At 40.3% G+C, this 23,720-nt stretch overlaps 1 protein-coding gene across 1 annotated transcript in view; it reads left to right on the forward strand.

Annotated features, from left to right (window-relative positions):
* The first annotated feature begins 4,110 nt into the window (after positions 1 to 4,110).
* Positions 4,111 to 23,720, forward strand: part of LOC115177485 (pre-mRNA-processing factor 17) — a 46,893-nt gene continuing 27,283 nt past the window's right edge. The window contains exons 1-7 of the mRNA XM_029738337.1: positions 4,111 to 4,317; positions 17,418 to 17,504; positions 17,638 to 17,767; positions 18,025 to 18,114; positions 18,279 to 18,418; positions 18,566 to 18,662; positions 21,683 to 21,822. Of these exons, the coding sequence (XP_029594197.1) occupies positions 4,135 to 4,317; positions 17,418 to 17,504; positions 17,638 to 17,767; positions 18,025 to 18,114; positions 18,279 to 18,418; positions 18,566 to 18,662; positions 21,683 to 21,822 (867 nt within the window). The 5' untranslated portion in view covers positions 4,111 to 4,134. The remainder of the gene's footprint in view (positions 4,318 to 17,417; positions 17,505 to 17,637; positions 17,768 to 18,024; positions 18,115 to 18,278; positions 18,419 to 18,565; positions 18,663 to 21,682; positions 21,823 to 23,720) is intronic.

Here is a 23,720-nt window from a genome sequence, read left to right on the forward strand (position 1 = left end):
TACCACACTTGGTTGGTGTCAAAATAGCTAGCCTGTGATGGCTGGGCCATCTACTTAGAATATTGCAAAATGTGCTTTCACCGAAAAGCGGACATAGCGAGTGCATATAGGAGTTCTGTATCTATAAGCGTCCCACCTAGCCCATAGAGGTTAAACAAATCAAAATATATTTTATATTTGAGATTCTTCAAAGTAGCCACCCTTTGCCTAGATGACAGCTTTGCACACTCTTGGCATTCTCTCAACACGCTTCACCTGGAATGCTTTTCCAACAGTCATCGAAGGAGTTCCCACATATGCTGAGCACTTGTTGGCTGCTTTTCCTTCACTCTGCGGTCCAACTCATCCCAAACCATTTCAATTGGGGGTGATTGTGGAGGCCAGGTCATCTGATGCAGCACTCCATCACTCTCCTTCTTGGTCAAATAGCCCTTACACAGCCTGGAGGTTTGTTTTGGGTCATTGTCCTGTTGAAAAACAAATGACAGTCCCACTAAGCGCAAACCAGATGGGATGGCGTATTGCTGCAGAATGCTGTGGTAGCCATGCTGGTTACGTGTGCCTGGAATTCTAAATAAATCACAGACAGTGTCACCAGCAAAGCACCCCCACACCATCACACCTCCTCCTCCGTGCTTCATGGTGGGAACCACACAAGCAGAGATAATCCGTTCACCTACTCTGCGTCTCACAAAGACACGGCGGTTGGAACCAAAATTCTCAATTTTGGACTCATCAGACCAAAGGACAGATTTCCACCGGTCTAATCTCCCTTGCTTGTGTTTCTTGGTCCAATCAAGTCTCTTCTTATTATTGGTGTCCTTTAGTAGTGGTTTCTTTGCAAGAATTCAACCATGAAGGCCTGATTCGCACAGTCTCCTCTGAACAGTTGATGTTGAAATGTGTCTGTTACTTGAACTCTGTGAAGCATTTATTTGGGGTGCAATTTCTGAGGCTGGTAACTCTAATGAACTTATCCTCTGCAGCAGAGGTAACTCTGGTTCTTCCTTTCCTGTGGCGGTCCTCATAAGAGCCAGTTTCATCATATCGCTTGATGGTTTTTGTGACTGCACATTAAAAAACTTTCAAAGTTCTTGAAATTTTCAAGATCGACTGACCTTCATGTTTTAAAGTAATGATGGACTGTCATTTCTCTTTGCTTATTTGAGATGTTCTTGCCATAATATGGACTTGGTCTTTTACTAAATATGACTATCTTATGTATACCAACCCTACATTGTCACAACACAACTGATTGTCTTTAATCCATTAAGGAAATAAATTCCACAAATTAACTTTTAACAAGGCACACCTGTTAATTGAAATTCATTCCAGATGACTACTTTCTGAAGCTGGTTGAGAGAATGCCAAGAGTGTGCAAACCTGTCATCAAGGCAAAGGGTGGCTACTTTGAGGAATTTCAAATATCAAATATATTTTGGATTTGTTTAACACTTTTTGGTTACTACATGATTCCATATGTTATTTCATAGTTTGGATGTCTTCAATATTACTCTACAATATAGAAAATAGTAAAAATAAAGAAAAACCCTTGAATGAGTAGGTGTGTTCAAACTTGACTGGTACTGTATGTTTCCCATTATAAACCAGACCTGTCATAAAACTGTGCACGCGTTAGTTAACAAGCTTTGAAACTCCGCATGGAAAACTCCTCCATTCACATTTCATGGTGAAAATAATGCCCTTATTTGCCATATAAATTGGAACTATTAGCATTATTAGGCTATGGCATGCAAAAGACAAATTGTTGTTCAATATTTAGTTTACCAATAGATTATTGGGTTTATATGCCTTTCCTTGGTATTGGCTTTGAGATCAAATAGGCAATGATGTTGTGCTCCTATCGCACGCACAGCAATACTGTAGCTTACCCATAATGTCAAATATTTTACATAAACTACCGGTCTTTTTAGTGTGTTGGCAAAACGTTTTAATCGTTAGCAGTAATTTATGCTGTATCTGGGAAATGAACAAAAAAACTATGGCAAGTAGTTGTGGACCTGTCAGCAGAACGTTTGAATTCAACAATGTTTTATATAGATTTTCCTCCAACCTAAATATGGACTGCCTGCGAATTCTGAAACATTGTAGGGCAGGCTACTCAAAAAAATGCAATGATAGTACAGTTCTATTTCTCTGGTGCTTTTGTTCTACTTGGCTTTTTTGTTTAGTAGGCCTACTACTAATATTCATTACTGAGTTGGGACAGAGCAAGCAAGAAAGGCATTTCACTGTACTTGTGCACGTGACAATAAAAACTTGAAACTTGATACATAGACCTACTTCAATGTAAAATATCAGTTGTTAAATTCGACTGTATGATATTGCAAAACTTGAAATACATATAACCTGTCTATTTACCAGGCTACTCAGTCCAATTAAATGAGGTATACACATGGTCATTTGTTATATTGCTCCTTTGAGAATATGAATCCATCAAGGCCAGAAAAGGTGAGGAATATATTCTGCAATGGTTATGAAAATAAATTAAATATGAAAAACATTCCTATGTCTAATTATATGATTCCTATGTCTAATTATATGGTTCCAATGTCTAATTATGATTCCTATGTCTAATTCTGATTCCTATGTCTAATTATTTTAGATTGAAAAAATAAAACACAGACGTTCACTCTTCTCACTAATGGCAAATGGTTGCATTCTTGTTAATATGTTTTCGTGATTTTAGTTTTGTATTTATAAGCTTTTCATGATATCCCTAAACAAACTAATTACTTGCCAGCTGGCAATTATTTCAACCACTAGCAGATGTGCATAAGCATGGTCTAAAGTTTGCAGGGAGGTGAGAATATTTTCACGTCAAGTTAAATGTTTGTAAATCTGTCTCGCGTACATTTTGAGGTATACTTTGTATGCACGATTTATAAATGAAGACCCTGACCCCTGTCGGATGTCCAGATAATTTTCTGACATGTCAGACATTTTGGTATGCATCTTGTAGTATGAGCAGTGCTAAAACGCGATTGGGAAAGGACTGCTGCCAATAGCCAATGAGCATTCAGCATGTGAGACCAAAACAATGATGGCGAAGAGGAAAGCAACAACAACACGCGACGTGTGTACGGGGTGATGGAAGACAGATTGATGAAGCTATGGAGAAAAGAAGCGGCCTTTTCAATGGGTTTGTTCGTTTTACATGGCCGGGTGCCCCGGTTGGACGGAGTTTAATTATTTTATACAATTCCATTGGTCTTTAAATGAAATCTACACCCGCCAGGGGCACCTTGGCATACAAAACGAACTCCACCAATCTTACAATGACAGAAACCAAAATTATAATTTAATATTAAGTCTATATTCTGCACCCCTTTTTTTATGTTTATGCACATAATAATGGCATTTCCCCCTATAACAACCAAGAAACTCAGGGCAGTAACAACTAGGGAATAATCGTGTAATATGAGCACCCACGTCCTGGGGTTGAGGATGGACGGAATGAAAGATTTTGGGGCAAGGAAATCACGAAATGTGAGCACGTCCAATTTTTAGAAGTCATGTCTGCCCAGTGAGAATGATATCCTTAAAGGTGCATAAAATGTATTTGTATCCGTTGATCACTCATCTGTTGAAATAATAGTGACTTACATTATGTTATTCCAAATTGTATCATTATAAAATTCAACTAAACGATTAATCTCTCCCAATTTTGATGTTTTGTTATACTTATTTTCACTTTAATGTCAAGACTATATATACACAAAATACTCACTTACACACCACACAAAACCCACACACATTTACACAGGCCTACACTACACTACACACACAAACAAACAAACCGATACAACACACACACTGCTGCTTTGGTCTTTATTTTACTCTTATTATTATATATCCTGATGCCTAGTCATTTTACCCTGCACATTGATCTGGTACTGGTACTCCCTGTATATAGCTCCATTCTTCTATATTTTATTCCTCTTGTGTAATTTTTGTTTTTATTGCATCGTTGGGAAGGGCTCGTAAGCAAGTATTTCACGGTAAAGTATACACCCGTTGTATTCGGCGCATGTTACAAATAAAATGTGATTTGATTTTAAAGTAAATACCTACTTTTAGGATATTTCCGGTTGGGCATTCACAACATCCAAGATGGCTGCCACCGTGGAGTCCCTCGTTTCGTACGGGACCGATTCAGATTCAGATAATGAGACAAAATCTAATGCTAGTCCCGAAAAAGTTGACCCTGATGCCCTAGCACACCTTCAACCGTTGAAATCTGGACAAACAATGTCTTTGGCTCTCCTTAATTCAGCTCCTGAGGTCGCCGTAAAGGTAAGTGGGCTAGCGAGGCAGATTAGCTGGTTGCTAATTAAGCTAGAAATTGTAGCTACTAATGTACGCTAGATAGCTAGCTGGGGATATACGCAACGCTAGCTAGCTACTAGTGCTATCCAGCCAGAGTCGGCTTGTCACCTAGAAAGCAACTTTTGAATGTAATCGCTAACTTTACTTATCTAGCTACACTGACGTTAGGTGGATAGTGAAAGCACATATATAACCATTACAGATCCTATTACATTCCTAATTATATGGCTAGAACAATGAGTTAAGTTACTTTCACCAAATATTTGTATAGCTAAGTAGCTAAAACAGGAAGTTTCAATAGAAATGTAATGTGCTTGCTTAGCAGGCTGGAAGTATTAATAATTTTAGTGGAAGAAGTTTACATAATGAGAAGTTAGGACTATCTTTGAGATCTTCCACTAAGACCAATGAAAAATACATATTTGGTGACCATTGAAACCAATGTTCCAATGTTGATTAATGCAACTTTAAATATTTACATTTTAAAAATTATAGTCTAACAGTGCAGAACAGTAACTAAGGTAAGAAAAAGTGTGTTTGGACGTTTACCTTAAAAAGATTAGTGACGAGTTTAACCGTCCTTGAACGCACCTGCCTTATTATCACACCTGGCGTCACCATAACTACACACGCAGGCTTGACGACTCGTCCATAAACGGAGTTAACAGTACAGATCACCCCATAGAAAATTATTTAGCTGGATATTATCGGGCTCCAATTTGCTTCTGCTAAACATTGGCGCACAGCACTAAAACATGTCCAAAGACCATTTTACTAATTTGATGTCACCTCACGGTGCGTGTCTACTCCAACCAACAGAAACTTTGCACCAATATATAGCGGAACAGTAATGGGAGTATTCGGAGCACTTGTCAAGAGGAGTGGGTAAATTAGCCATTCCACGTTCAATAATAAAAAAAAATAGGCGCAAATAGACACTTATTTGATCATAAGAGGTACACCATTGTTCGGATATAATCCTCATACCACCAGTAGTCTACATATCCTTAAAAAATATGTGGCAGTAGGCCTAGTTTATTCTCGCCTTACTAAATTGTGTAAACATGCAAGATATTCCCTAAAACATCGAATGACCAATGTTGCATACATCGTTCGCCTCCGCTCTGTGCCAATTACTAATGAAATCCAGCAACCGTACACGTCTTTGCAAGGGTATACGATTAAATAGGAGAATATCTTAAACGTCGTAGGCTATACTATAGATTACCCTAAAAACTAGTGGCACCTCGTCCTACGGACGGTCAAATCATTGGATTTCATTGCTATAATTCAGTGTTGCTAGGTAGTGAAATATTTTATTCAATTGGGCCATTTTTACAATGGCACTGTCACAAAGTGGGAAAGCAGGCAGTGGTAGTGAACAACGCTCAAAATATGTAATTCTAAGAATAGCCCACAGAAAGTGTTTCCTAAGCCCAGTATCAGACATTTCTCCCACTGTCCCATTCATCCTGTCTAGACTGTCACATTGGATCATTGGTATGTGCACATCGCTGTCTTGACAGGTTCAAACAACCATGTTTGTTTGTCCGTTACACAATGATCCTGCAATGTATTTATTTTTATAGGGTGTCCATCCAGGCACAGGCTCATAGTGAGAACTTCTGGTATAAAATAAATACGACCCTTCAATTTCTTAGTTGCTCAGTGCGGTGTTTTTTTATTTTTTACAAATCATCAACATTAAGGCAATTTCAAAAATCGGATTTTGTAACGCAATACATCCTACAACAAAGCACCGAGCTGTTGACAGCGGTGCAGCTTCCTCGCATGAACTTTTATGTTGCAATCGTCCACTTAAAAAAAGAAAAAAATGCGGGTCACAAAAGTACAATTAGGATAACAGGAGCTGAAGTATGCAGGCTTTGAATTGAAGCTCTGAGATTAGCGTTGCACATTTTGGGGAATATTCAGAGGTGGAAACCTTCTGTGGGAATATATGGGAATTAACGGCAATATATGCAAATGAATATTAATACCATTTAAATCTGATGTTTTTTGCATTGGATATATTTACCATATCCTATGGAGACAGAAACATAAACCTTTTACCTCATAAGTAGATATAATTGCAAATGATTAAATCCTTCCAAAAGAAATTAAACAATTTAGTTATGAATTGAACTTTAATTAAATGAGTTGACTCTTCACATGGGATAATTTCACTGAACAACAAAAGGGAATATTAAATGATCCCCAATGATCCATCGCATCTCCCAAAAACGTTTTCAACATCTGTAAAATTATAGTCTAGAAACTGAAGCTCTGGTTGTCTTCCTCTCAAGCTTCCATGTCTTCTCCCTGGACCTCCTCAATTTTCAACCTCTTGAACATCAGACTTTGAGGCCTCATTTTCGCTGTCAATTTCCAACCTTGTTCAGGATGGCTCGTTATCAGGCTCAAAAAGTCTCAAATTTACCTGGATGGCCACCAATTTTTCAATCCTTGTATTGGTCAGCCTGTTGCGTGCTTTAGTGTGTGTGTTCCAAAACAAGGACCAGTTGCGCTCTGAGGCGGCTGATGTTAGTGAGATTTGGAGGATGATGGAGGCAACAGGGGAAAGAGCCTCAGATCCACAAAGTCCCTTCCACCAGGTGGCTGATGAGATATGTTGGCATGACAACCATATTGCATCTCCATCCCAAAGCCCTTGCTTGGAAGCGTACCTCGCCAGACTGCCAAGAACCTTTCCCTCATCCAGGCCTAGGTGGCGAGATACAGTAGTGATGGCACCATAGGCCTTGTTGATCTCTGCCCCAGACAGGATGCTCTTGCCAGCATACTTGGGGTCCAACATGTACGCTGTGGTGTGTATGGGCTTCAGGCAGAAGTCTTCACGCTTTTTGATGTATTTCAGAACTGCAGTTTCCTCTGCTTGGAGCAACAGTGAAGTGGTCAGGGCAGTACGGATTTCTTCTCTTACATCTGCAAGCAGAGTCTGAACATCAGACTGGATGGCATTGTATCCCTCAATCTGTGCAATGGCTACTGCTATAGGTTTCAGGAGTTTCAGGCTGCTTACCACTCTCTCCCATAATACATCATCCAGGAGGATCCTCTTGATGGGGCTGTCCATATCGGCAGACTAATATGGCCATTTGTTGGAGAGACTCCTTCCCCACCAGGAGACTGTCAATTATGATGACAACACCACCCCAACGGGTGTTGCTGGGCAGGTTCAATGTGGTGCTCTTATTCTTCTCACTTTGCTTGGTGAGGCAGATTTCTGCTATAACTTGATGACTTCACATACCTAACCATTTCCTTGGCTCTCTTGTGGAGTGTATCCATCGTTTTCAGTGCCATGATGTCCTTGAGGAGCAGATTCAATGCATGAGCAGCACAGCCAATGGGTGTGATGTGAGGGTAGGACTCCTCCACTTTAGACCAAGCAGCCTTCATGTTCGTATCATTGTCTGTCACCAGTGCAAATACCTTCTGTGGTCCAAGGTCATTGATGACTGCCTTCAGCCTATCTGCAGTGTAGAGACCGGTGTTTGTGTTGCCCTTGTGTCTGTGCTCTTGTAGAATACTGGTTGAGGGGTGGAAAAGATGTAGTTAATTATTCCTTGCCCACAAACTTTCGACCACCCATCAGAGATGATTGCAATACAGTCTGCTTTCTCTATGATTTGCTTGACTTTCACTTGAACTCTGCATCCAGCAAATGAGTAGATAAAGCATGTCTGGTTGGAGGGGTGTATGCTGGGCAAAGAACATTCAGAAATCTCTTCCAATACACATTGCCTGTGAGCATCAGAGGTGAACCAGTTGCATACACAGATCGAGCAAGACATTCATCAGCATTTCTCTGACTACGTTCCTCCATTGAGTCAAAAATAACTTCTGATTCCAGAAGGACCATGAGCTGTTTCTATCGATAAGGTGTCTGAGTCATAATTTTTACCTCCAATAGAAGTAGAGAGACTTTTGACAGAGGTTGCTTGTTGTGAGTGCTGAGGGAACTTTATGCACTTGGCCAGATAATTCTGCATCTTTGTTGCATTCTTCACATATGATTTGGCACAGTATTTGCAAATGTGCACAGCTTTTCTTTCTACATTAGCTGCAGTGAAATGTCTCCACACATCAGATCATGGCTGTGGCATTTTCCTGTAAAGATTAGAATTTTTTTGGTAAAAAAACCCCAAATACAATTCCATGTACAGCTAAATAGTTAAGCAGTTAGATTAAACAAGTCCTTTGTAAGATAACTGTTTTAAAATTAAACATGTATGGAAACAGGTGAATTAACACTCCTCAGTTAGCAGGCTCAAGCAAGCTAAAACCCACATGGTAGCAAAAACGAACTAGCAGAAATTAAGTTAGAAATGATTTAAACACACTTTGCTGTAGGCTACTATTTACTAGTTAACAAGAAATCATGTATGACATATAAAATATATGCACCCCCACCCAGTATTGTAATCAGAATTTACCAGAAAGCATGTAGTCCTTGGCTCAGACAGTATTAGTGTGGGCTCAATAGCATCTCATTAGTGTGCAAGATCTTGAGAATCAGCTGTACATGTGATGGAAGAATGCACTGTGCATGCAGAGGGTTGCAATTTCATTGAATTGGGGATTGTTACGTTCTAATTCTGAGTAAAAAAACTCAACGGACACTATAAAAGCTTAACCAAGTTTATTCTTCCCAGAGGGTCAATACAGCTGCATTCAGACAAAGACATTTTCGCACAAGCACTGATATTTAACCATTTCTCCTAGACTGAGTCTCCTCCTACACATCTGAACAGCCAATGCATTTCTTTTGCTAGACAGAGCCTTAGTGATATCTGTTCTTCCTCACTTCATCTGACCTGACCTCTACCACAAAGTGCTCACTCCTCCCCATCTCACGGCTGTCATGGTGCCTGGTACCAGACTGTGTCTCTTCTCAGCCCAGAGGATCCTTCCCATAGGATCCCTGATGGCTAACAATAACATATCCTGACATAATCTAAACGTTATACATTACCCTCGCTCCCTCAGTGACATGAATAAGTATATTTCAAATTCTCAGAACCCAATTGTATAGTTTATCCAAAATATGCAACAAGACCAAGAATTACCATGTGTATCCCACAAAAAAGGTTCAATGTTATAAGCTAACTTTTTATGAATTTAAGCAAAATTCCCCTTTAACTTCCCATGGAAAATGTATGGAAATTTACCAGAAAGTTTCCGACCCTTTGCAACCCTAGTTGAGATGTTACAAAACTACACTTGTTTGGTGAGTAATCATCAAAAATTGTATTTAACATTGACTATGAAAGCATACATCAAAAACTGAAAATGCTACGTATCATGCTATGTCACATATCAAAATAGATAGCTATCTTAACTCAATGTGCTGTATGTCCTGCGGATTTTGGGTAGAGAGGTGAATAGTAGGCTTCAACGCGAATATCAGCATTTCAGCTGGACTACAAATAAAATGAGACCGTGTGGCATATAAGGAAAATGCTTGAGGTGAATTACAGCTGCTCATGTTATAGTTAAAGGATAGCCTATACGGCCTAATCAATTATAAATATTGCTTTCCAATTATTCAATTTACACACAACGGCAAGATAGCCTACATGTACTGTATAGGCTATAGTTTGATGACTAGGCAGCAGGTAGCCTAGCGGTTAACCTCTATGGGCTAGGTGGGACGTCCCACCTACTCAACAGCCAGTGTAATCCTGTGGCGCGATATTCAAATACCTTAGAAATGCTATTACTTCAATTTCTCAAACATATGACTATTTTACACCATTTTAAAGACAAGACTCTCGATAATCTAACCACACTGTCCGATTTCAAAAAGGCTTTACAACGAAAGCAAAACATTAGATTATGTCAGCAGAGTACCCAGCCAGAAATAATCAGACACCCATTTTTCAAGCTAGCATATAATGTCACATAAACCCAAACCACAGCTAAATGCAGCACTAACCTTTGATGATCTTCATCAGATGACACACCTAGGACATTATGTTATACAATACATGCATGTTTTGTTCAATCAAGTTCATATTTATATCAAAAAACAGCTTTTTACATTAGCATGTGACTAGCATGTGGCTAGCATTCCCACCGAACACTTCCGGTGAATTTACTAAATTACTCACGATAAACGTTCACAAAAAACATAACAATTATTTTAAGAATTATAGATACAGAACTCCTATATGCACTCGCTATGTCCGATTTTAAAATAGCTTTTTGGTGAAAGCACATTTTGCAATATTCTAAGTAGATAGCCCGGCATCACAGGGCTAGCTATTTAGACACCCACCAAGTTTAGCCCTCACCAAAGTCAGATTTACTATAAGAAAAATGTTATTACCTTTGCTGTTCTTCGTCAGAATGCACTCCCAGGACTTCTACTTCAATAACAAATGTTGGTTTGGTCCCAAATAATCCATAGTTATATCCAAATAGCAGCATTTTGTTCGTGGGTTCAAGACACTATCCGAAGGGTAAATAAGGGTGACGCGCCCGACGCGTTTCGTGACAAAACATTTTTAAATATTCCATTACCGTACTTCGAAGCATGTCAACCGCTGTTTAAAATCAATTTTTATGCCATTTTTCTCGTAAAAAAGCGATAATATTCCGACCGGGAGTGGTGGTTTTCGTTCAAAGAGAGAGAAAGTAAACATGGAGTCGACTCGGGCACACGCGCCCCGTCCCATTGTCCTCAGATCGACCACTATCAAAATGCGCTACTGTTTTTCAGCCATGGGCTGCAAAGCCACGATTCAGCTTTCTGGCGCCTTCTGAGAGCCTATGGGAGCGTTAGAAAATGTCACGTCATGCCAGAGATCCCCTGTTTTTGTTAGAGATGATCAATAAGGCCATGAAATGGTCAGAGAGAGCGCTTCCTGTTTGGAATCTTCTCAGGTTTTGGCCTGCCAAATGAGTTCTGTTATACTCACAGACACCATTCAAACAGTTTTAGAAACTTTAGGGTGTTTTCTATCCAAATCAAACACTTATATGCATATTCTAGTTACTGGGCAGGAGTAGTAACCAGATTAAATCGGGTACGTTTTTTTATCCGGCCGTGCAAATACTGCCCCCTAGCCCCAACAGGTTCGGGCCAGTAACCGAAAAGTTGCTGGTTCGAATCCCTGAGCCAACTAGGTGAAAAATTTGTCAGTGCCCTTGAGCAAGGCCCTGAACCCTAATTGCTCCTGTAAGTAAGGTGACCAGATTTCTGAAATGAAAACTGGGGACATTTCCAGTTCGGCGGTCAATATATAATTAAAATATCCAATGTTATTATCTATGAAATAAAAAGGGGGACAATTCCGGTTTCATGTATTTAGTCTAACATACACACTGTGATAGAGAAAACAACTATATTAGAGAAAACAACTGTATTACAGAAACACTACAGACAAGACAGAACTGTCCAATCTGAACAGCCATTCAGTGGTCCAGGTAGAATAAGATCAGAAGAGAACATGAGCAAAATTGAAAAAACAAGACAATAGTATATGTGAAATAATTAACAACATAATAAAGAAATAAGATGCTGATGAAATCGGTAACTACATAATATACTTATACCAACCTAATCTGTATATTTCTCAGAAGAATGTATCTTCTTCAGGATTGCTCTGTCTTTGGCCAGCTTCTCCATTAACTCCTGGCAGGGGAGGTTGAAGTTTGTCTTCACAATAAGCATGGCCTTGATGGTAGGAACAGTGAACCTACTACTTGCTGCTGTCCATAGATCATTCATTTGGCAGAACACTCTCTCGACTGGTGCATTACTTCCAGGTAAGCACATGACAACAGACGCTAATCTAGCCAGGTTAGTGTGTGGGATGTTGTTCTCTTTGAAGTGGGTAACCACCGTGCTCCATTTCGTCACACAATGCATCCTCATTGATGGTCACATTGGGGCATTGTTCCTGCAGTGTGCCTGCTGCCTTCTGGATCTCTTCACGCTGAGGTTGCCTTTTTAAAAGGAGACAATGTAAACCTTTTAGATTATCTGTGTGCTTTCCCCATGCTTGCAACAGCCATAGTGAAGAATGATTGGGATGTTTTGAGAAAGCTCTCTTTAGACATGGCTCTATTTTCCTCTAGCTCTCTCAGAAGTTCTCTGACCAAAACTGGAATGAAGTTGTCATCACGTCTTGCAGTCAATTTTGCCTCAACGTTTCTCAGAATTGCAGCGGACTCCACAGCACAGCGGTCCTGGCCTCCAAGTATCTTGATCGTGTCACTGAATACGGTCAGGTTTCCATGGACAAAGGCCAGCCAAAGTTCAGTCAGTGGATCTTCGAACATTGTTCACAGGACAACAGGGCATTTGTCTTCAGAAATAAAAAAGGATTTCAATGGCATATACATTTTCAGCACTCTTTCTAGAGCAGGGAGCATGGATATCCAGCGAACATTGCTGTGTCCTAAAATGTTATGGTACTCCTGGCCAACAAACTCACAAAAGCCCTTCAGTCTTTCTACTCTGACGGTGAAAATATGAACATATCCGAATATCTTTGTGAGCAGGTACTCAACATCATATCCAAAGCTGTTCTGGCCGTGTTATGAATGATGCGGGCAGGACAACCTAAGCCAATCCCCTCCCACTGCAGAGCATTTTTAACTTAAGAATGGACATTGACCCTGCCCAGCCTATTCAGTCCTCCAAAGTTGGCATTTGTTGTCGACAGAATGTTTTCCAGGTTACATTTTTGGATGACCACCAGGACCTCAGCTGCAATTTCCTCTGCTGTTTCTCTGTTCAATTCAACAAAACCAAGCAGTTTTGTTTCCACAGATGTGCTGCCATCATATATCTTACATATCTGACTACTATTGGCAGCAGCTTTACATGTCCATGATTGGACGCATCAATGGACAGGGACACAAATTCAACCTGGTCTAGGTCTGTGTTACCAAAGTAGTTGCCCATGTTGCTAACACGTTACTCACTATGGCGTCACATTTTGTCCTAGCACATGTAAACTTTGGCTCATAAAGCTTCCGTGTCAGTTGTGCTGTGCAGTCCATAGATCTGTAACTATGATTGTGTCGCATAGTGTGGTATGCGAAGACACCCTCCTGCACAGCTAAATCATATTCTTCTTGGGAAGGCTCTACCTTCTTGAAGAATGTGGTGACAGAGGGCATACCAACACGGGCAACCAGAGAGGCTTTATGCTTTTTCGTCTGCTGATGTTCTACCACTGCCATTCTTCTCCGGCTGCCAATTGAAAGAGAGGAATTACAAAGGGTGCAGTGAACCATTCTATCGTCTTGACCTGAGCGTATAAATGGAAATTCTCTCATGTTTTTCATAAAGGGTGCATTTCCGTTTCTTGGAGTCATTGTATCTCCTCTGTCTGTTCTTCTTCACTCTCCTTGTGTCACTCTTCTTACTCTCAACTTTATCTTCTCCTCCAATCTTTCTCTTCTTTTCTTCACTCGTCTTCCTTTCCTTCACCTTTCCACCTCACTCTTCTACACTCTCCTTGCTTCACTCTTTTTACTCCCTTCATTTTTCCTTCTCCTTCCTTTCCAATCTGTATTAATAAATAGCATACTATTAGATAAAATACTTTGGTTAACAGATTCCCGTTGCTTGCCTCCTTTTTGTATTTTATCTCAACATTGTTTGGAATAATAAATTGGCAGGCTCTGTAACCATATCTTCACCTTTCCTCCTGTCTCCTTCACTCTTCTTCCTATCCACTCTTCCTCCTTCCTCTCCACTGCTAATGTTATCCATGAACATTTCTAAATATATTTTCACACTACTTATTATAATGCCAAACCATTAAAATTGTAATCTACAAAAATATTCTCAGAATTAATTGTGCATTCATTTAATATAATCATGTTTTCAAAATAGCCTGTCCACTGCATGTTTACATGTGAACGTTTTTTAACCTAGCTACCATAACAGTAGCTAGCTAACTAGTCTACATAGGTTATGCTAGCTAATGTTAGCTATTTAAAACCTTATAGAACAGATCAAAAATCTATATAATAAACTGTGACATAACATCACTAGCTAGTATCTCAAACGATTGTAACTTACCTGGCTTGAAAAGACGTTTGTGGTGATGATGTGGATTCACTTGATTCTTGCTAGCTTCTGGACGAGTTTTTTCCACAGCATTTTTCTCTAAAACTATCGCGAGCAAGTAGTTAGTAGTAGAAGAAGAAGAGTGAATGAAGCTGCTATAGCGAGCAGCCCCCTCTGTTGGCCTAAACAAGCATAACGCGACTGAGACGTCAACCGGCAGGCTCTGCTGCCTGGTCTTTCTTGCCAAGTAAAATATTTCACTTTGTGGTCTGTTTTTAACACACAGACTTTTTAACGGACTGTTAAAAATGGGGACATTTCCGGGGACAGGCCACCAGAAATGGGGAATGTCCCCGGAAAATGGGTACGTCTGGTCACCCTTACCTGTAAGTCGCTCCGGATAAAAGCATCTGCTAAATCACTCAAATGTAAAATGACTTACAATGCCATGCTTGTCACAAAGCTTAGGCTACAAATTGTGTTTACGAGAAGCATTTTTTTGCCTGTAGCGACTGCTTTTTTATCTGGCATCTCTGTTGATTTTGTTCCCATAATGTTGGTAATTCTACAGGGGAAAACAACTAACTTTGGATTGTATACGGTTTTGACCATTGGTTTTCTGAAATGATTATCTACTCCGTGAACATATTCCACCCACACCCCTTGGTCCCCCAAAATAATTTTGATTGGACCCTACTTTTTACGTTGAATGTGATCGGTGATTGCCATCGAGTAGGCCTTCAGTAAATAGACTCGAGACTGCGTTTACAGAAAAAGGTAAGTGAAATGATATAAGGAAATACATGTATCCTTGGCAACTGTAAGACTACACCAACGTGGCAGGCCTAATCGTGGTAATGACTTGGGGTTGCGAGTGATAATGTATAGGTAGTGTATTTATTGACCTGGATGCAAATGTTAAAAAACGTGACTGGTTCGTTACAGCGCTTGGAGAATCGCAGGTTTAATTTGGTGCCACTGTAGACTTGTCGAGTGGATAGATTGAGATAGACACCTCAGATCCTGGTTAAATGTGTTGCCTACAACTAACTATGGTCATTTTATTAGTAAAAAAATACTATATTTCAATGGACACAATGGACATCTTCATGTCAGTAGCATAGCCATGAATTTGTTCGTGGGTGGGACTGTGGAATATTGGGATGGGCCAGAACTGAAGCACTTCAACTAATCCACACTCTAAAACGCAAATTATGCATGTTGACACAGACTACTGTACCCAAACACATAGCCAACGCAACCTTCGTTCAGCGGTTGTGCGAGTCAGCATAGGTCTTTGGCGGTCTTGGAATTTGAGGTTACGGTAATTGGCCATGCTAATGTACAAGGTCACCAACATAACTGTTCAGGGGGAGAGGTCAAAAAGGGGAGGTCACAATTATGTTTGTACACTTGTTTACATGAATATGCTTAATAAAACCTATTTGAAACAAGCCATTACAGTTTGTTATTATCGTGGCATTTCATTATTATTATTCAGGTTATTACTTTTAAATATGAATCAACAAAGTAGTAAATGCCTGGTTGGAGAGGACAGCATTAACGTAGTCAAATCAAGATGTATGCCTTCTCCTTGTCTGTTGGCTTTCTGCATCTAAAAAAATAAAATATGGATCCTATTTCGACACACAAAACCATTCACGCTAATTCAGATGGGTTTCCTCCCACTTTTCCTGAAATAGTCGCTTGACATCACAAACCCCGCTGCTGTGGTCATTTGATGGCAGTGGCGTTGGCATATGTTCTTCAAAGAGAGGATGCAGTAAGGAGAGAGATAATGTAGCCTAAACTACTGGAAACAGACCTTTTACAAGATTACATCAGGACAGGAGCGTTTGATTCCTGTTAAAGAGATGAAGTCCAGACAGACTACTTTAGGAAACATTCTGAATGGACAGATAAGCCTATAGAGAGAATCAGTGAACTCACACCCCCATAAAAGCACCCGTCAATCAAAGCCACTAGCGTATGTCAGACACAAGCATATATTTCTCCTTCCCATAAAAGTATAAAAAAATGTAGGCCTACCTTAGGCTTTCCGAAAGTAGGCTATAAGATAATGAATTGACAATGAAAGTGTGAAGGAGACAAGTATGCTATAGTATAAAGATGAAATTGACAATCATTAAAATAGAAACAAATACACGTAACATGTCCATAGCCTATTTATCTGCGACGCTGATTATCGAGGCGGAGAGTGTTGAAAAGAATTTTCAAAAACTATGAGGAACAATTTGAATGGATGAACAAAAAAAAGCATCTTACTCCGAATTGTCCCAGTATCCCAACTGTTACACTGAAAAGATTAAACGACTGCTAATGGAACAATTCAGAGTACAACGCATTTCTCATCGCTGGATTGAGGTACGTTCTCCTAGACCTATCTCGCGCTGCCTCTGCAGTGTCTTAATCTGCATAAGAAGGCTGTCCAACCATAGTGCAGCTGTAAACAAGCAGGTTGGAAAATGAATAACAAGCTAACTAGATATATTGGATCAAGCTGGCTGATTTGTTAGCAAGATAGGTAAAGAGTTTCTATTTAAAATCAACCTGGGCTGCCCTTAACAGAACACAATGGTATGCAGTTTGATTCATTGGAAACAGTACTGTTCTGAACGACAAGTTGAAGAACATTGTGACTATCGCGGCCCGGAGGGCGATTGTGTACGGTGGGCCGCATGAGATTTAGCTTATTTTTTTTATTATTATTATATTTTTTTATGCTCATACCCACATTAATCAGGCTACACCCACCAAACGGAAGCAAACACACCTCAGACTGGTGAAGAACAGCGCACTACGTTTGGAGGAAACATGTTGTTCAGTACACAGCCATCGCGCAACTTAGCAAAACGTTTAATGAACTGAACGCACCCCAGGATAGGTGTGTGACAACATCAAGCCCCTTTAACTCAAGTGCCTTCATAGCCTGATGACTGACCAAAATGATGAGCAGTAGAAAACCTGTCAAGTTTCTTCTCCCCAACAGGAGGCTGTGGAGACTGGTGTGCATCTGGACCCCTCTCTCAAAGAGGTCACCTACAACCCCACATATGAAACCATGTTTGCACCAGAGGTAAAATGTTTCATAGTAACATTTTACTCAAGAAAACTGCTGTACATCATTCGAATGAATGTACCTACCTAACTGTACCTACATAACATCTATTTTGCACTGTGTTCACTCTTACATGCTTCTTTTCTCCTAGTTTGGTCCTGTCAACCCATATAGAAGTCAACAGATGGCTGCTCCCAGGAATATGCTGTCTGGCTATGCAGAGCCTGCTCACGTCAATGACTTCATGTTTGAACAGCAGAGGAGGACCTTCTCCACCTTTGGTAAGTTAGTGTAGGAGTATCTGGGACTGTAGCCTATGTGACCAGTATAGACCTGATTCACACCACGGCCATTGTCTATGATTGAATGTTCCATTGTCTATGATTGAATGTTCCATTGTCTATGATAGAATGTTCAGCTGTGAATAAGGAAGGTCTAGTGAAGAGTTTAACCTTCCTTTCACCTTGAATCTAACATTTTGGGGCTTTAAGGTCATTTAGCATCTTGTTTTTTTTATTCACTTGTCTTTTGCTTTCAGGCTATGCTCTGGATCCGTCTGTGGACACAACAAGCCAGAATTCCTCCAATAGCTACATCGGTGCAGTGGATGAGGCAGAGAAAAAGAAAGGTAATGCTTCATTTCCTACTCTGTGTTTTGCTTGGTGTGCATTGCTAGCCTGTAAGAGGGATGTTTTGAAACTTAATGGAAAGCTGTTGTAGTCATTGTTCTCCATAAAACTTTGAAAGAAAGAGCATAGTGTAACAGTTTCTCTTGTGATTCTCCTCTCGTAGGGTTGACTGTGTTTGAGGTTGGCCCAAAAAAACATGACAAGAGGAAAAAGGTGCAAGGAGGTGAATCGGATGACATTGACAATTACCTCGGGCCCTGGGCGAAATACGTGGACGAAAAGGACGGGGCCAAACCATCAGAGGTAATCAATCAATAATTCAATATTGTGTGAAGTTCCTCAAAGCAATATGGATGCTTGTATTACATAGGAGCGTGTTTTAGACTTAACTGTTTTTCCTCCTGTAAAGAGATGGTTCTAACTAATTGTTGTCTGCTGATTGGTCTGTAGGAGGAACAGAAGGAGCTGGATGAGATCACAGCCAAGAGGCAGAAGAAGGGAAGGAACGAGGAAGAGGCTCCGGCGGAGGAGAAGACCATTCTCCATGGTAACTAACACACTCATCTCAACCGTTACTAATTACATAACTGAACTGTTCAGCATTCACTCAGATGAGAAGACCATTCTCCATGGTAACTAACACTCATCTCAACCGTTACTAATTACATAACTGAACTGTTCAGCATTCACTCAGATGAGAAGACCATTCTCCATGGTAACTAACACACTCATCTCAACCGTTACTAATTACATAACTGAACTGTTCAGCATTCACTCAGAGGAGAAGACCATTCTCCATGGTAACTAACACACTCATCTCAACCGTTACTAATTACATAACTGAACTGTTCAGCATTCACTCAGATGAGAAGACCATTCTCCATGGTAACTAACACACTCATCTCAACCGTTACTAATTACATAACTGAACTGTTCAGCATTCACTCAGATGAGAAGACCATTCTCCATGGTAACTAACACACTCATCTCAACCGTTACTAATTACATAACTGAACTGTTCAGCATTCACTCAGATGAGAAGACCATTCTCCATGGTAACTAACACACTCATCTCAACCGTTACTAATTACATAACTGAACTGTTCAGCATTCACTCAGATGAGAAGACCATTCTCCATGGTAACTAACACACTCATCTCAACCGTTACTAATTACATAACTGAACTGTTCAGCATTCACTCAGATGAGAAGACCATTCTCCATGGTAACTAACACACTCATCTCAACCGTTACTAATTACATAACTGAACTGTTCAGCATTCACTCAGATGAGAAGACCATTCTCCATGGTAACTAACACACTCATCTCAACCGTTACTAATTACATAACTGAACTGTTCAGCATTCACTCAGATGAGAAGACCATTCTCCATGGTAACTAACACACTCATCTCAACCGTTACTAATTACATAACTGAACTGTTCAGCATTCACTCAGATGAGAAGACCATTCTCCATGGTAACTAACACTCATCTCAACCGTTACTAATTACATAACTGAACTGTTCAGCATTCACTCAGATGAGAAGACCATTCTCCATGGTAACTAACACACTCATCTCAACCGTTACTAATTACATAACTGAACTGTTCAGCATTCACTCAGATGAGAAGACCATTCTCCATGGTAACTAACACACTCATCTCAACCGTTACTAATTACATAACTGAACTGTTCAGCATTCACTCAGATGAGAAGACCATTCTCCATGGTAACTAACACACTCATCTCAACCGTTACTAATTACATAACTGAACTGTTCAGCATTCACTCAGATGAGAAGACCATTCTCCATGGTAACTAACACACTCATCTCAACCGTTACTAATTACATAACTGAACTGTTCAGCATTCACTCAGATGAGAAGACCATTCTCCATGGTAACTAACACTCATCTCAACCGTTACTAATTACATAACTGAACTGTTCAGCATTCACTCAGATGAGAAGACCATTCTCCATGGTAACTAACACACTCATCTCAACCGTTACTAATTACATAACTGAACTGTTCAGCATTCACTCAGAGGAGAAGACCATTCTCCATGGTAACTAACACACTCATCTCAACCGTTACTAATTACATAACTGAACTGTTCAGCATTCACTCAGATGAGAAGACCATTCTCCATGGTAACTAACACACTCATCTCAACCGTTACTAATTACATAACTGAACTGTTCAGCATTCACTCAGATGAGAAGACCATTCTCCATGGTAACTAACACACTCATCTCAACCGTTACTAATTACATAACTGAACTGTTCAGCATTCACTCAGATGAGAAGACCATTCTCCATGGTAACTAACACACTCATCTCAACCGTTACTAATTACATAACTGAACTGTTCAGCATTCACTCAGATGAGAAGACCATTCTCCATGGTAACTAACACACTCATCTCAACCGTTACTAATTACATAACTGAACTGTTCAGCATTCACTCAGATGAGAAGACCATTCTCCATGGTAACTAACACACTCATCTCAACCGTTACTAATTACATAACTGAACTGTTCAGCATTCACTCAGATGAGAAGACCATTCTCCATGGTAACTAACACACTCATCTCAACCGTTACTAATTACATAACTGAACTGTTCAGCATTCACTCAGATGAGAAGACCATTCTCCATGGTAACTAACACACTCATCTCAACCGTTACTAATTACATAACTGAACTGTTCAGCATTCACTCAGATGAGAAGACCATTCTCCATGGTAACTAACACTCATCTCAACCGTTACTAATTACATAACTGAACTGTTCAGCATTCACTCAGATGAGAAGACCATTCTCCATGGTAACTAACACACTCATCTCAACCGTTACTAATTACATAACTGAACTGTTCAGCATTCACTCAGATGAGAAGACCATTCTCCATGGTAACTAACACACTCATCTCAACCGTTACTAATTACATAACTGAACTGTTCAGCATTCACTCAGATGAGAAGACCATTCTCCATGGTAACTAACACACTCATCTCAACCGTTACTAATTACATAACTGAACTGTTCAGCATTCACTCAGATGAGAAGACCATTCTCCATGGTAACTAACACACTCATCTCAACCGTTACTAATTACATAACTGAACTGTTCAGCATTCACTCAGATGAGAAGACCATTCTCCATGGTAACTAACACTCATCTCAACCGTTACTAATTACATAACTGAACTGTTCAGCATTCACTCAGATGAGAAGACCATTCTCCATGGTAACTAACACTCATCTCAACCGTTACTAATTACATAACTGAACTGTTCAGCATTCACTCAGATGAGAAGACCATTCTCCATGGTAACTAACACACTCATCTCAACCGTTACTAATTACATAACTGAACTGTTCAGCATTCACTCAGATGAGAAGACCATTCTCCATGGTAACTAACACTCATCTCAACCGTTACTAATTACATAACTGAACTGTTCAGCATTCACTCAGATGAGAAGAACATTTGCTGTAACCCTGTATGTAGGAAGTCCTCAGTCTTACTGTATACACTATCTCCTCTGTGTCTCCAGTTAAAGACGCGTATGACTACCAAGGGAGGTCTTACCTCCACGTACCCCAAGACGTGGGTATTAACCTGCGTACTGCAGACATACCAGACAAGTGTTACCTGCCCAAGAAACAGATCCACGTCTGGACTGGACACACCAAGGTGAGTTGTCAGTGGACACCTTCGGACTCCAGTGTTTGCCCTAGGATTTACCCTAAGAGTTACAGTCGGAAGTTTACATACACTTAGGTTGGAATCATTAAAACTCGTTTTTCAACCACTCCACAAATTTCTTGTTAACAAACTATAGTTTTGGCAAGTCAGTTAGGACATCTACTTTGTGCATGACACAAGTAATTTTTGAAGCAACATCTCAAGACATCAGCCAGGAAGTTAAAGCTTGGTCGCAAATGGGTCTTCCAAATGGACAATGACTCCAAGCATATTTCCAAAGTTGTGGCAAAATGGCTTAAGGACAGCAAAGGAAAGGTATTGGAGTGGCCATCACAAAGCCCTGACCTCAATCCTATAGAAAATTTGTGGGCAGAACTGAAAAAGCGTGTGTGTGCAAGGAGGCCTACAAGCCTGACTCAGTTACACCAGCTCTGTCAGGAGGAATGGGCCAAAATTCACCCAACTTATTGTGGGAAGCTTGTGGAAGGCTACCTGAAACGTTTGACCCAAGTTAAACAATTTAAAGGCAACGCTACCAAATACTAATTGAGTGTATGTAAACTTCTGACCCACTGGGAATGTGATGAAAGAAATAAAAGCTGAAATAAATGTCTCATTCTTAAAATAAAGTGGTGATCCTAACTGACCTAAGATAGGGAATTTTTACTAGGATTAAACGTCAGGAATTGTGAAAACTGAGTTTAAATGTATTTGACTAAGGTGTATGTAAACTTCTGACTTCAACTGTAAGTGGGGGGGGGGGGGGATCTTCCTGGGGCATATATCTATACATCTACATAATTTTTATTTAAATGCAGTGGCAGCCGCAATTTAGCAAATGCATATAGGGGAAACATTGGACTCGTGAGTGAGGGAACACTCATCATCGGTCACGCTGGGTTAGCTATTGGATGACTGATACACACTTTACAGTGTCCGTCATCTTTACATGAGGGAGATGTGTGTGAGTGAAAGATGGAGAGGAAGAAAGTGCTGGTTCAACAGACGGAGTGTGGAGAAGATGTGATCAGGCCTTTGGTTCTGTCTGTCTGCAGTAGTGAGAGAGGGGAGAATTGGCCTAAAGTGAACAGGGCTTCCATCCCACTCCATACTGGAACAGTTGCATACCAAGAGCCTAATTGAAAAGCTGGAGGGATGATTAAAAAAAGAAACATGCTTGTGGATGGAGAGGCTGGTAGATGGTTTGATAGTTTAGAGACGTGTTCTGTTAACATCATTGGGATTTGAGGAATATCCTGCACGGTGGATGCCATGAGCAATGTCTTGGTACAAATGCCTGTGCTGCAAGGCATGAAAGCCTGATATCTGCCTCTATAGAATTAGCATTCAAAGAGGATGTCTTACTGCTGCGCTGCTAGCCATAGGGCAGGCTAAGTGTAATCTCTCTCACTCACTCACACACACACACACACACACACACACACACACTCTGAACTGTCGATGGGTAGGGGATCAGTGCTGTCCAAGACAAGTTGTTAGTGGGTATTATCACATGCCCACACACGCAGTGTGTCAGTGAGGTGTTGATATTGCCAGAGGGGTGATTGTGCCCTTGATGAAACGTTAACAAACTCCCAAAGACGAAGGGATAATTATGACCAGAGGCAAATATTAAAGACACACACACACAGCGGTCTGCTGCTCATTAAGTGGTGTCGAACTGCGCTGTACCTAGACAACCTGCTGTTTCTGAAAATGGATAATAATAAGGATTGTTCTGGCTCTGTGGGAATACAGACGAGATATGACGCCACATTAAGCATAGGTGTTGTACTCATTCTATAGGGGGCCTAGTGTCTGCAGGTTGCTGTTTCTTGCCTTCAATTAACACCTAGACAATCAGGTGAGGGGAGTTCCTTACTAAT

The sequence above is a fragment of the Salmo trutta genome, chromosome 1 (genome assembly GCF_901001165.1).
Source record: "Salmo trutta chromosome 1, fSalTru1.1, whole genome shotgun sequence".
Taxonomy (NCBI): Eukaryota; Metazoa; Chordata; class Actinopteri; order Salmoniformes; family Salmonidae; genus Salmo; species Salmo trutta.